At 36.6% G+C, this 13,969-nt stretch overlaps 1 protein-coding gene across 5 annotated transcripts in view; it reads right to left on the minus strand.

Annotated features, from left to right (window-relative positions):
• C1H18orf25 (chromosome 1 C18orf25 homolog) overlaps positions 1-13,969 on the minus strand; it is a 107,437-nt gene that overhangs the window by 10,327 nt on the left and 83,141 nt on the right. For 3 of the 5 annotated variants that reach the window (XM_043984842.1, XM_043984858.1, XM_043984864.1), the window contains exons 3-4: positions 11,961-12,143; positions 1,060-1,186 (exon numbers count right to left, since the gene is read on the minus strand). In XM_043984842.1, the coding sequence (XP_043840777.1) occupies positions 1,060-1,186; positions 11,961-12,143 (310 nt within the window). Of the gene's footprint in view, positions 1-1,059; positions 1,187-6,895; positions 7,547-11,960; positions 12,144-13,969 lie in introns of those variants that run through there. The other 2 variants (XM_043984881.1, XM_043984872.1) reach the window with 2 other exon arrangements.

The following is a 13,969-nucleotide window of genomic DNA, read 5'->3' on the forward strand; positions in this document are numbered from 1 at the left end:
TTTCTAAGCTTTTCTGAATATCCCAGATCTCTGTAAGAGTTAAGTGGGAAAAAGTAAGGGAAGGGAGTGTTTATTAAAAGCCTATGACTGGGGCAGCTAGGTGGTGCAATGGATAAAACACTGGCCCTGAATTCAGGAGGACCTGAGTTCAAATCCGGCCTTAGACACTTGACAATTACTAGCTGTGTGACACTGGGAAGGCACTTAACCCTCATTGTCCCACCCCCCCCCCCAAAAAAGCCTATGACATGCCAGGCACTATGCTAAGAGTTTTGCAAATATTAAATCATTTGATCAAGTGAAAAGTAATAGAACATAGTTGAAGACAGGGCCAATTTCACTCTTTGTACCCCCATCACCCAGCTGGCACCTGGCACAGAAACATAGTACTTAATAAGTATAGCGACTGGCATGAGGTAGGCCAAACTGACTTTTCATTTTATCTACTTTTTATGAAAGACATTTGAGAGTTCAAAGAATATCTTTAATTTTTAACTACCAGTATCATTTAAGACTAAATTAAAAGAAGGGAAAACTTAGTGATAAAATAGTCATGACAAAAACCTTATGGTACTACTTCATCTATAAAAGAGAGAACATTGTAGCATTCCCTTGGGTCTCAGCTTTAAAAATTTTCCTGTTTGTTCAGTCATTTAAGTCAAGTCACTTAAGTACTGAAAATATGGAGAAAAACAGCAGCAGTAACCCACAGAAATATATAGGGTGTCCTGAAAGTCTTAGTGCAGTTCAAAGCTATTAAATCTTAAAAGAAAGGTAACCTTTTTTTAGTTGATTTGTCAAAATGTGAGGCAATATGGTACCACACTCCTGAACTTAGAAACGTCTACATACTTAACTAGAAAACATCTCATAAGGAAGAACTTGACAGACAATTATTCATACTAGCCACACCATTAGGCCAGTCCTTTCTTTTATCTGTATTCTTGGAGAGGAAGGGAAGGTTAAGGTTAGCAAAGGGAAGAATTTGGCTTTAGGTTTTTTAACCCTAGTTAAAGTAAAACTCAAAATTTACATTGAGAAAAAAAAATGCTATCCTACCTTGCATGTTCCTGAACTCCCACAATCTCTACTTCACTGTCTGAAGATGGGATATTAATCTCTTCATTGAGTTGTGCATTGCCAGAAGCTGTTTTGTCACTTGCAAGGAATCCTGGATCCAAATGACCTACGAGGAGAGAAAAGCCAAGCTCTATAATTTGACTTCTCACAAATATCAGAAATTTCCTGATAAACTTTTAATCCAATCTCAATCACAGAATTAGCTACTTGATTAGAATAAAATACAGTGGTGGTATTATTTATTTAACATATTTTAATGTTTTTGAGGTTCAGTTTAGCTTGCTTTGAAAACATTTCTTGAGACAGACCTACCTCTAAGCAGAAATTTGCCAAGGACAATGTTGGATTAGTTCTTAAAAAGAAAATAAAACTCTCTCCCTGCAAAATTTTAGTAGTGACAGGTAGAAACAGAATAATTATAATTCATTACCAATTTTATAATTGTAACTATATAAGTCAAGTAATGCTCTGTACTACAAAACTTCTCAAGGATAAGTGTCTCTGCAACTTCATTTTCCCTGTGGAATTAAGAAACACCACCAAAGGAGTGAAATCAATTGCTGAACTGCCTTTTTGTACTTGACGTTTCTGACCTGTCAAATTTGGCCATCACCATCTGCCACCTTTTTACCTTCACAGAATACCTTCACCAAACCACAAGATCTAAAAGTTGGAAGGGTCCTCCAGGGGCCATCTAGGTCAGTCTCTGTACACAAAAGGAATCTCCAGTACAGCATACCCAACAAGTGGTCTGGCTGGTGGTTGAAGTCCTCCGAGGAGGTAGAATCTACAGCCTCTTGAGGTATCCATTCCAATTCTGTACAGCTCTAATCATTAGGAAGCTTTTCTCCCGACATGAAGTTTAAACTTGCCTCTTTGAAACACCTGCCCGTTGCTGCTCCAGGGCCAAACAGATGAAGTCTAATCCCTCCCCAACAAGACAGGCCTTCAAATAGTAGAAGCCAACAATCATACCCTCCCTGAGTCTATTCTTCTTTAGTCTAAAGAAGCCCGGCCTCAACCAATCCTCATAACAAACATGGTCTCAAAAAGCCTTACCATCCTGGTTGCCTTTCTCTAGAAACTATTGCTTATAATTCTAACCTCCTAATTCTCTTTACAGAGAAAAAATTCTAACTTTGTGTTTAGTATCACCTTACCCCCTTATCCCACCCCCAATTTCACTGCTTCAATCCTTTAGGAATCTTTTTAAAAACTTCCTCCCTAAGGAAGTTTCCCTAATTAATTCTCTAACTAATGCATATCACACCATTTCAGATCAATATTTTAGATGTTTAGGACCTAGGCCTAAAGAGATCAAGTGGCTTGTGTACTACCACATAATTCAACAAGCCTTTTTAAAAAGTGATATTTTCTTATATCACCATTATTCTCTACAGATCTCTGCCCCCCATAAAGCCCTCCTTTGCAACAAATAACCAATTAGCAAAACAAATCAACAAAATTAAGCATGTCTGAAAATGTATGACTTGTCCTGCACTTCTAGTCCAACACCTCTTTGCTAAAAGGCAGGAACAATATTTCTAAAGCTTCATCACCTTTTCTCAACCTAGCTTTCCCATTGTATGAATCCCCTTCCTGCGTTCTGCCATTCAAACTGGAGTTTACTATGTTATTTACCCATGACATTTCATTTCCCAGACTTTGCACTGGCTACTGTAATCCATCCCCAGAGCATACTCCCCCTCTTTACGTCTACCTCTTAGTCTCCTTTTCCATAAGATGGAAGTTCAAGCTTCTATAGGAAGCCTTTCCTGATTTCCCTAACTGCTAGTATCCTCCTTCTCAAAGTACCTTGTATTTCACTTTGTTTTCACTCTCTTTATATACAGTCTATATATAACTAGGCATGGACTTGTATCTCCCATTGGGGTATAAGTTCCTTAAGAGTAGGGATAGCTTCACTCTCCATACTGCTATTTCCAGTAGCTAACAGTACCTGGCCTATAGTAGGTATTTAATAAATTTTTTTTGATGAACTTATTTTTTTTTAAATGCCTACTATGTACAAGAAAGTGTGAGATAAAAATAATACCAAAACAAACAAACAAACAAAAACAAAAACCAAAAAAAACCCAACCCTGATCCCTGCCCTAAAGAAGTTTACAATCTAATACAGGGGTTCTTAACCTTTTTTTGTGTCATGGACCCCAGTGGCAGTCTGATGAAGTCTATGGATATCTTAGAACAATGTTTTTAAATGCATAAAACATATGATTACAAAAGAAACCAATTATAAGAAAACTATTGAAATATTTTTTAAAACACAAGTTTACAAACCCTAGGTTAAGAGAACTCATTCAAATAAATAACATATACACAATTACAATGCAAAATGAAATACAAATGCCTAAGAGGAATTACCACGGTGCTATGGTAGTTTTGGGGAGAAGGAACACTTTTGTCTGGTCAGGGAAGGGAAAAGGATGAGGGAAGACTTCATAGAGGAGGTGGCATTTTGAGTTGGACCTTTAAAAACAGGCAGGATTTCAACAGACAGATAAAAGAGAGGACATTCCAAGTGTAGGGAATGTTTTAGCAAAAGCAAAGAGCGTCACACATGGATGGCTAGGGGGCGCAGGGAAATAGAATGCTGGTCCTTGAGTCAGGAAGACATCTCCCTAAATTCAAATCTGATCTCAGACACCCCCCTAGATGTGTAACCTTGGACAAGTCACTTAACTCTTGTAACGATTGGAATGACGCCACCTGCTGGAGACTTACTGTAGAAGAGTTCCGCCCATGAAGTGAAGGTCTTTGAGGGCAAGACCAGGAGTCTTTTCTTTGGCGTCAGGAAGTGACGCGGGCTAGTGGGAGGAAGAAGGAAGAGACTGGCGCTCGGTCTCACTCTCTTTCCTGAGGACTCTGGTGGAGAGCGGAGCTAGAAAAGTGCTCTCCCTTTAATAGATAGGAATCTAGGCCTTTCTTCTCTCTTTATCAAATTCTTATTCTCCTTAATAAATGCTTAAAAATCTAACTCTTGCTAAAGCTTATAATTTATTGGCGACCACTCATTAAATAGTTTAGACAGTTTAGCTAGAATTTTAGCCCTTAACACTCTGTTTGCCTCTGTTTCCTCATCTGTAAAAAATAAGTTAGGGGGCAGCTAGGTGGCGCAGAGGATAGAGCACCAGCCCTGGAGTCAGGAGGACCTGAGTTCAAATCCAGCCTCAGACACTTAACACTTACTAGCTGTGTGACCCTGGGCAAGTCACTTAACCCCAATTGCCTCAGGGGGGAAAAAAATTAGAGAAGGAAATGGCAAACCATTCTAGTATTTTTGCCAAAAACCCCTAAATGGGGTCACAAGGAAATGGACACATCTGAAAAACAACAAAATGAGGGCCGGAAGCATTTAGGAGACAGAAAATAGTCCTGTGTAATTGGAGCTTAGAACAATGATTTTAGGGTTTAGAACTGGAACATTAAAAATAATGCAGTCCCATACTTTTACTTACACATAAGGAAATTGAAGCCTAGAAGTTAAGTTCACATAGTTATTAAATCACAAAGCCAGGGATCACAACTGGTTCTCTGATTCCAGATCTGGTGGTCTTTCCATTATATCATACTGCATCATCAGTCAGTGAAGGGAAAATCCACAAGACCGTATTATGTATTTTAATAAAAATCAACCTCTCCAAAAATATCTGAGAATTGGTATACTGCTTTCTTAAGTCCATCACACCTTCCACTATATCAAGAAATATTTCTGATCTTTTTGTTTTTTTTGGAGGGGCAATGAGGGTTAAGTGACTTGCCCAGGGTCACACAGCTAGTAAGTGTCAAGTGTCTGAGGCTGGATTTGAACTCAGGTACTCCTGAATCCAAGGCCAGTGCTTTATCCAATGCTCCACCTAGCTGCCCCTAAGAAATATTTAAGAAAGATAGTGGGTCAGAATAGATAAGAGTTGACAAGTGACTGGAGGTGGTAGTCTGGTGAGGAAGAGGAATCAAAGATGACTTTGAGGTTATAAGTATGGATGAATAGAAGAATTCTGGTAACATTAATGGAGTGGGGAGGTGATCAGAAAAAAGTTTCATAGGAAAAATGAATTCACTTTCATGCATATTATGCTTGACACTCTGGAGCTTGGGAGAGTGGTAAAGATAGGAGACAGATTTGGAACTCAACAACAGTAGCTTAGGTCACATATAGCATTTTAAGGTTTACAAAGCATTTAACACGTTTAGTCTCATGTGATCTTCATGATGGTCTTTGGGAAATTGGTGCTATTATCATCCCCATTTTGGGGACAGGAAAACTGAGATTCCAAGAGGCAGTGGTGGTGGAGGTAGGGATAGTAGTAGCAGCAGCAGCTAGCATTTATACATAGCACTTTAGGGTCTGCAAAGTGCTTCACAAATATTGTCTCATTTATGATCCTCATGTCACAGAGGAGAAAACTAAAGCAAACAGAGGTTCAGTGAATTACCCAGAATCAATAGCTAGTAAGTGTCTGAGGCTGGATTTGAATTTAGGTCTTCCTGATTCTAGCCTTCCTAGATTCTATCTATTCACTGTGCCAGCTAGTTGCTACTACAAGATAAAATGATTTACCCGGGGAAATAAAACTTGTTAGCACTGCCAAACAGTTCAACATCAGAAACAGATATGGTTTTATCAGTTTAATAGACACTAAGTATGTGTTAGTGCATCAACCTTCTCTTCCCTCTACACTTGCCAACTGGCCCACTAAGAGAGGCCATCTGACTTGTCACTGTGCTGTCCAGACCCCTGGGCCTTGCCATTTGCCCTGAAGTTGAACCCTTCTAATGTGTTGTCTGGAAGGAGGGAGGGAAGGAAGTAAAATACCATAGGTTGTGAAAGCAAGATTTAAATTATTCACTTTATCAATGGGAATTCAGGCTTTGAAAACCTTTAATGTAACACAAAGCAAATTCTAATATTAATGGCAGGATCTTAAAGGGATTAAGATTCATACTTCAAGTTACCATGAACATTATAGCTTCATGAGAAAAGCATTTACTACTAAAAGGCTCCCAAAATTTGCTTTGCCTACCACTTTCTGGGAAGCATGGAGTAGTTTCCAGAAAGAACACTAAGCTACAGGGGGCAGCTTAGGTGGCACAGTGGATAAAGCACCAGCCCTGGATTCAGGAGTTCCTGAGTTCAAATCTGGCCTCAGACACTTGACACTTACTGGCTGTGTGACCCTGGGCAAGTCACTTAACCCCCATTGCCCCCCCCCTACACACACACACACACACACACACACACACACACACACACACGAACACTAAGCTACAATCTGGAAAAACAACAAACAGGTTATAACAAACATGAGCCATTTGACAATTCTTTCTCCTTGATTGTTCTTGCAAAATAAAACTATAAGAGGGAAAGAATTTGATAGTTGTCAATGCTTTTACTCCTGGATCTATCCACAGAAGAAACTGGTCATGCATGGAAATTCCTGTTTTGTGGGATAATTTGGGGAATATACTGGTCAATTATATTGTTAAATATAGTCCTGTTTATTGTTTCCCTATTAAATAGTTATAAATTTTAAATTATAATAATAGTGGCAAACCCAGCTCAAACAGAAAAGACTACTTTTGGGGGGTAACTAATATATCCTACTTCATCTGTAATTATGGCTTTATAATGACACTTGAAAAGTATTGTACCTTTTAACAAAATTTTATAACCCCCCCCTCAATGTTCATCCAGCATAAATGCAGTACCCAGTAAGAGTAAACTTCACCCAAATATACCACCAATTCAATCCATCAAAATTCTTTTTCTGCCCCAGTACATAAAAATCGCAAATCAAACCTGCCTATTTGGTTCAGTTAACTGAACTTGTACAACTCAATAAAAATGATAATGGAAAAAGCAGGACTCTGTTCTTTTGTGGTTGGCATTTTTTTATTTTTTTTATCATAGACAATCAGTAACAAGATTTTTTAAAAAATGGCAAATCAAACAAGTGCTCAGAGACAGAAATGTGAAAACACAAATCTTATGGCAAATGCTGGGGCCTTACAGACTAGGGATATGAGCTAGTCTGCCACATTTCCAGCATTAAGGCAAGGGAGATGTTTTTTTATGATGGTAAGGCATCTGGGATCTGCTCCAGGCCTGTGGGATGCTGTTTTCCATAAAGGGACATCAATCGTGTTCTTAAAGAGTCAGGGATGTAGCCCCACTCCCATCTGCTTTCAGCTGCTTGGAGCCACAGCCTACAGGTTCTTCCTTTCACTGAGACCCTCCTAATGCATGTCACAAATTTCTTTAAGGTCTTTCTATGTAAGCCCTAATCCCCTCTGGCCTCTTTACTGGCTCCCCCGTGGTTTCAAGGGAGCCCATTGGCAAATAAGATGTCTAGAGCAAGCAGGGAAGTCAAAAACTCTAAAATGTTCTCTGAGACACTGCCAGTGGTGATGGTAGTCTTCTCCAGCTCTGATGAAAGAATCAGGCCTGCAGAGAAAGAAGTGTAAATACCACAATTATCATATATTAAACTGTATAATAAATCAAAAGGTTATATTTAGTGAAGATGACAGCTGGCTACCTTTTTAGTCTCTTTGCACTGCCCGTACACAACTTTGGAAAGACAATTTCTCTAATTTCTATAGTTGTCACAAAATTCTAAGTTTTTGTTCTCCCATAAGGGAACTTTTCAACATATAAAGAAGTCAGGACAGATAGCTACTAAAGAAAGCATAAGAACTGAAGAATAGTAATTAGATTATACTGTGAAAATTATTTCTCCAAAAACAAAATGATAAATTTAACTCTCTGAGATTTTCAAGTCTACTAGGCAAGGGCCAAACCTGATTTGCTAGGTATCTTCTACATTCCGTTCCCTTTTGTTTCTTTAGACATCAAAAATTGAGAGAGCAGGGACAGTTGTTTTTTTTCTCTTTATCATCCACTTTGCTTTAATATCACCTGGCACAAGTCATTAAAAAGATTTAATATAATCTTGATTTTTCAGAAAGGATTCTTTAAGGGGGGTAATTCCCATATATTAGCAAGGAATTCTAGTTATAAAATATTATAATATACCTCTAATAATTTATTGAATGAATTATTCTACTCATTCAGATGTCATACCCTTTGATTTAAAAAAAAAAGAAGCAAAATACCATTATTGTGCCTGAATCTTTTGAATAACAGCCAAAGCACAGAAATACCAATTCTCAAAAACATATCATTCACAGGAAGTAGGCTACTAACCTGGAAGACATTTAAGTTATGTTCCACTTTCAACTAAGTAAACAAAAACCTCAAAGTGAGGTTAATGGAGCCTATTGATACCTTCCCAAAAAATGTATTACAGAGAATTACTCTTCTTGATAGCTATAATCATCTACAGGACTTTAAATATTGAGTGTTATCAAAGACAGAGTAATGGGTTGACTAAAAGAAACATCATGAGAAAGCTCAGTCGCAACATCACCATTGACCAAACACTGGCCTAGAAATAAAGAATCTAAAGTTAAATTCTCTATTCCACTACTACATGCCTGTGACAATGAGGAAAGCAAATCTTTGTACCTCAATTTATTCATTTTTCAGAATAGAAACAAAAACACTTGTCTTCTATCTCCCTGTAACAAAAATGTTGAGGGAATAAATGAAAATATAAATAAACACACACACAGAGTCTTGAATACTTTTGAGCAAGCTCCTTAAACTGTGGTTTGCAACTCTCCATATGGGGTGGTATAACAATTTTGGGGTCATGAAATATTTGGCAACAGTAAAGATTATATAAATCTATTTTATATATCTATATGTTCAGGGTCACGTAAAAATTTTTCAGGTGAAAAGAAGTCAGGATTGGAAAAAGTTTAAGAAGCCCTGCTTTTGAGAAAGGTCTCTAAATAAATTCAACAACCATAACAAAAAAGTGTCACATACTCTAATTCCATCCAGGCTCAAAAGAATCCACTCTCCTCTTTTTCCATCCTTCCTATCTATCCAAAACCAAAAACCTAGCCTAGAGAAAATTACTGGTGGTTATAGTAAAAAGGAAAGATTTTCAGACAGATAAGAGAAATGAATCCCCAGGCACAATGGGGAATCCACCCCAATCAATTTACCACTGTTTTTAGCAACAGCAACAAGCAAGAAAAGGAAGCAAGTGATAAATATAGTACCTGAATGGTCCAATTCATTTGATGACTAGTGGCTGGCCTGATTTCTACTTCGTTTTCCTTAATTTGTTGTTGATTTAGTTGTTCTGTCTTGGTTTCAGTCACGTCCACTTGGGTTCCAGAACATCAACTCTTTTATAAGAAGGGGTAGGTTATTCTGACCTCACTAGGGTGTTAACTACCTCAGAAATGCTCCAATTTTAGGATTACAGATATGCAAATCCAGGTTGCAAGGTAAGCCTAAAGCATTCCTTTTTATCAAAATGAAACTTTAAATAGCTTTTTGAAATCCAGGTCCACATTCAGAAATTTCATACAAACAACCACTTGACTTCTTCAAACCATCAATTTTTAAATCAGGGACAAATATGTAAACGTATTTTTCTTTACATTATGGCACAACAGATAGATGTACTCTCAAATTAATATACTGGTTTTATGCTGCTACAATTTGAGAGCATAGGTAAACTTGTGCCTCAAAGTCACAACAATGTTGATAGGTACTAGAACAGTTGAGGGGAAAATTGTCCTAAAATTGAGGGTTAGAGGAGGTGGGGATAAAATTTGTTAAAACTGTGACAATGACCAAACTCTCTAACCTAATCTAAACTCTAAAAAGGAATTTATGTTGAATTTGAGTGACCTTTGCACTATGTGAAGCTGTAATGTGGATATTAAACACAAGACAGGTATATTTAAGAAAACTCAAATTCAGCTTAACTTAAGAAGACTTAAGAAGGAACAAATTCCTTCCTATTAGAAAGGAATTCTAGTTATATGAAATTCCAAACTCATTGTTTTGTTGTGTTACTTTTTTTTTAAAGCCATAAAAAAAAAATTCACTACAGGGCTCCTTTTAATTGATAGAGGAAGGGAACTTCCTATATGAGGAGCCACTGACAACTTAAGATCAATAATAAATTATCCTTCAAATGACTGAGCCAAAAAAGATGTGATTACAATTAAATAAACAATTTACATGAACACAGACTGCATATAAAGCAATATATGAATAAAAATGCAAACTCCTGTGGTGTATTCCTAATACCTAGGATGAAGGTAGCAATGTCAACTGCCTTATATTTATGTAATGCTTTACACTCTTCAAAGTGTTCTCTTATGTTACCTCATCCAACAACATAATCAAGGTTTATAATTATTTATTATTACCCATTTTACAGATGGACGCTGATGCCCAAAGAAGAGAAGGTAATTTCCTTAAGGTTTCATAATTCATCAGCAGAAGACTCAGTACTGAAACCCAACCTCCTGCCTCTTACTCCAATGCTCTTTCAAAAACCCTCAAAACTAACTCAATCATAGTAAATCTCAATTTAAGTACAAAAAATAAATTTTGAAGAGAAAACATTTCAGAGTAAATTTTTTAAAGAAAAAAGGTCCCCACAACAATCTTCTTTTAACCTGTTTTTACAGTTTCTAAAAATTTCAATACTTGTAATATCCAACACTAAAGAGATTGTGTTCTAAACATGTAATTATAAATTCATTATTTGCAACAAATTATTTCCTATTTATACCAAGTTACAAATGATGATTGGGTACCCAGGTTAGCCTACAAAAGCCCAATTAGCTTATTCTTAAATAATGAGAATATGTAATAAAAAATAGTAGAATTCAACAACAAATACATATATTAAGCTTCAAACAAGTATATACAAGGCATTAAATTTGGCTACAAAGACAAAAATGCTAAGAGTCCCTGCCCCTTGAGCTTACATTCTACAACATTGTTACATTAAGAATCTGGGCAAACGGGGCAGCTAAATGGCGCAGTGGATAGAGCACCAGCCCTGGAGTCAGGAGGACCTGAGTTCGGATCTGACCTCAGACACTTAACACTTACTAGCTGTGTGACTCTAGGCAAGTCACTTAACCCCAATTGCCTCACCAAAAAAAAAAAAAAAAGAATCTGGGCAAAACAGAAAAATTAAACTGATTTAACAAAGTTTTTTTTATCTTGAATGCTGTTGCTTGAGAAAAGTCATTTATTTTTAAGAAAGGAGAAGGTAAATTGAAACTTTTGGGGAGAAACTGAAGGAGGATTTCTAGAAGAGGTATAGAGTTGTACTACCCCTACATGAGAACCTTATCAGTCGCACAAATGGGATTTTTTCTTAGTCTATAAATGGAATAACAGGGAGAAATAGGGGGTGGGAGCGGGAGGGGAGAGAGGATGCATTATTCTGGGACAAACAGAGAAGAACTAGAGAAGAATAGCAGCAAAGAGCAAAGGTAGATATGTACATTTATATGAGATAGGCTGCATGCAGGTGAATCTGTGAGAAGTGAAGGATGGGAGGATTGAGGCCTATGATTATGTGCATAATCCTCCAAAGCAATGGAGAGGAGAGCAAGGATAGCAAGTGGTTTCTGGTCTTAAGAAATAATTGTCCTCAGAATAGGTGGAGTTAATGTTTATAATCTAGGGATAAGTGAGTTGCCCCACATCATGAAGGGAATAAGTGAAAGACTCAGAAGACAAATCCAGAGATATTTCACTACCACCACACTACCCAGGTGGAATTCCCAACTGCCTTCACAAATCTAAGTGACACAATACTATATCCTGGACAGACACTTGCCAGTTAATATAAAATACATCTGACCTGCCCCCATTCTGTTCTGTAGGCAGGCTACACCTAAAAGGAAGATTTCTGCCAGGACACATGCATGTTATGGCATCAGAGAAGTGGTTAAAGTTGACCAACCTGCCTCAGCATTCAGTTCCTCTAGAAGCCCGCTGGTCCTCCAGGTAGCTCCTGTGTCCTGGCTTCCTACAGAATTACTGTGCTCTTGAACTACTGCAGCCGCCAATAAATTGTCCACATTTACCACTTCTGAGTCAGAGTTGGTGTCAGATATATCATAATGAGCTACAACTGAAGGTCCATCTGGGAAAGAAAGAAAATGTATACTGTATCTATATATATGGGGAGAAAAATATTCCTGGAAAGGGAAAAAAAAAACACAGAAGAGCTCTCTAAATGTCAGATTTCTTTTACTATCTTATTGTATTTGCAGAAGAGTTGTCCTTCATGCAACTAAAATTTAAACCCAATGTTATACTAGAGAGATACCCTAGCTTTACAAAGGTACATAATTTTAGAACAAGGAAGTGTTCATTCAAAGAAGAAAATACATAATTGTACTGAATGTTACATTTAATTCTTTTCACAATCCTAAAGAACAAAATTTTATAAGTAGAGAATGATTCTACTCCATAGAAGATAAAAGTGAACTTTTATGGAGATTTTTCTAAGTATAAAAATGATGTAAACCATCAACAAGTGAAATTGTGGGGGGTTTTCATTGATTTATGAGTGTATAACTTTCAACAGATTATACTAATCAAAGCTCTAGCTTAGCAAGAAAAAGAATAAGGAAATCTTCCTTACTTAACATTCATGGGGCCTGTACACTGCAGTTTGAAATGTATGAAATCCCAGCAGTTTCTAAAACAAGGTGAACAAATATAACACAAGAGCAATTCATGACTGACTTGTCTATTCCAAACAATACACTGTGACAAAAGACTGTTTATAACATTTACAATATAAATCTATTTTCAAAATCAATAAATCCACAATATCCATTTTCAGGATTTTGTTTTGAAATGCTTATATTGGAACATGTTTTGCAAAACATTTTTTTTCTCTTTATTCAAACACTCTATTATTCAAATAAATGAGTAATTTGTGAATTAAATTAGGGAAAGCAGCAAAATAGAAACCACACTGAAGGATGCTCAAATTTTCAGAGGGAAGGTAAGAAAGAGATCCTTACTAGTCTGATAGGCATTCCTGAAGATTACTAAGGTGTATTCTAGAGTGAGTATACTACAGCAGTCCATACTAAAGTAACTCACTATTCATGCTGATTCGACAGATACAGGATAAAAACAAAAATAAAAACAGCTGCCTAAGTCCTCTCAACAACAATACCCAAACTAAAAATTTTCCTTAGCAAAATAAGAAAAATTATCACAAACTTAGAGTTTGAAATTATTTCAGAGGTCATCTAATCCAACCTCTTAATTTTGCAGATAAAGACCTTGGGCTGAGAGACATTAAGAGATCTGTGCAAGGTCATATATTAAGTAACAGATCCCATATTTGAACCCAAGTTCCTCTGATTCCAAAGCAATGCTCTTTCCACTGTACTATTTCCCTGTTTCTAATCATACAACATCCCATAACTCCAAATCCCATCAGATTTAGAATAAAATAGACATAAAAAGAATGCCATTTGTTACTAAAGGCAATATGCAATAAGCCTCAAGATGTCTCCACAAGGGATATTTTTATGTCATCCTACAAATGGATATTGTAAAAACCACTGACTTTTCAAAGAGAAATAAAGCTCAGCTGATCATGCTAAAATATAGCTCAAAAAAGAAATTGTTATTTAAAGATCAATATCCAACTTTTTATAAATTGCCAGTGAAGGGAAAAAGGAACAATACATATTTTTGTCTTTGTTCCTCCAAGTTACCCCACATATTAACAGAATAATAATATAAACAACAAAAAAAATTAAAACTCAACATAAAAATAAATGTATAATTAGATGCCAGCATATAGTGTGAATGTGACACAATATGAAATTCTGACGATTATACTTAAAATATATTCCAATGATTTAATAAGAAAAATGTTCTTCATTCCCCAAAAGGGGGAAATTAATTTTAGCAGGGACATTTTAATTAAATAGCTGAGGA

The sequence above is a fragment of the Dromiciops gliroides genome, chromosome 1 (assembly GCF_019393635.1).
Source record: "Dromiciops gliroides isolate mDroGli1 chromosome 1, mDroGli1.pri, whole genome shotgun sequence".
In the NCBI taxonomy this organism is placed as follows: Eukaryota; Metazoa; Chordata; class Mammalia; order Microbiotheria; family Microbiotheriidae; genus Dromiciops; species Dromiciops gliroides.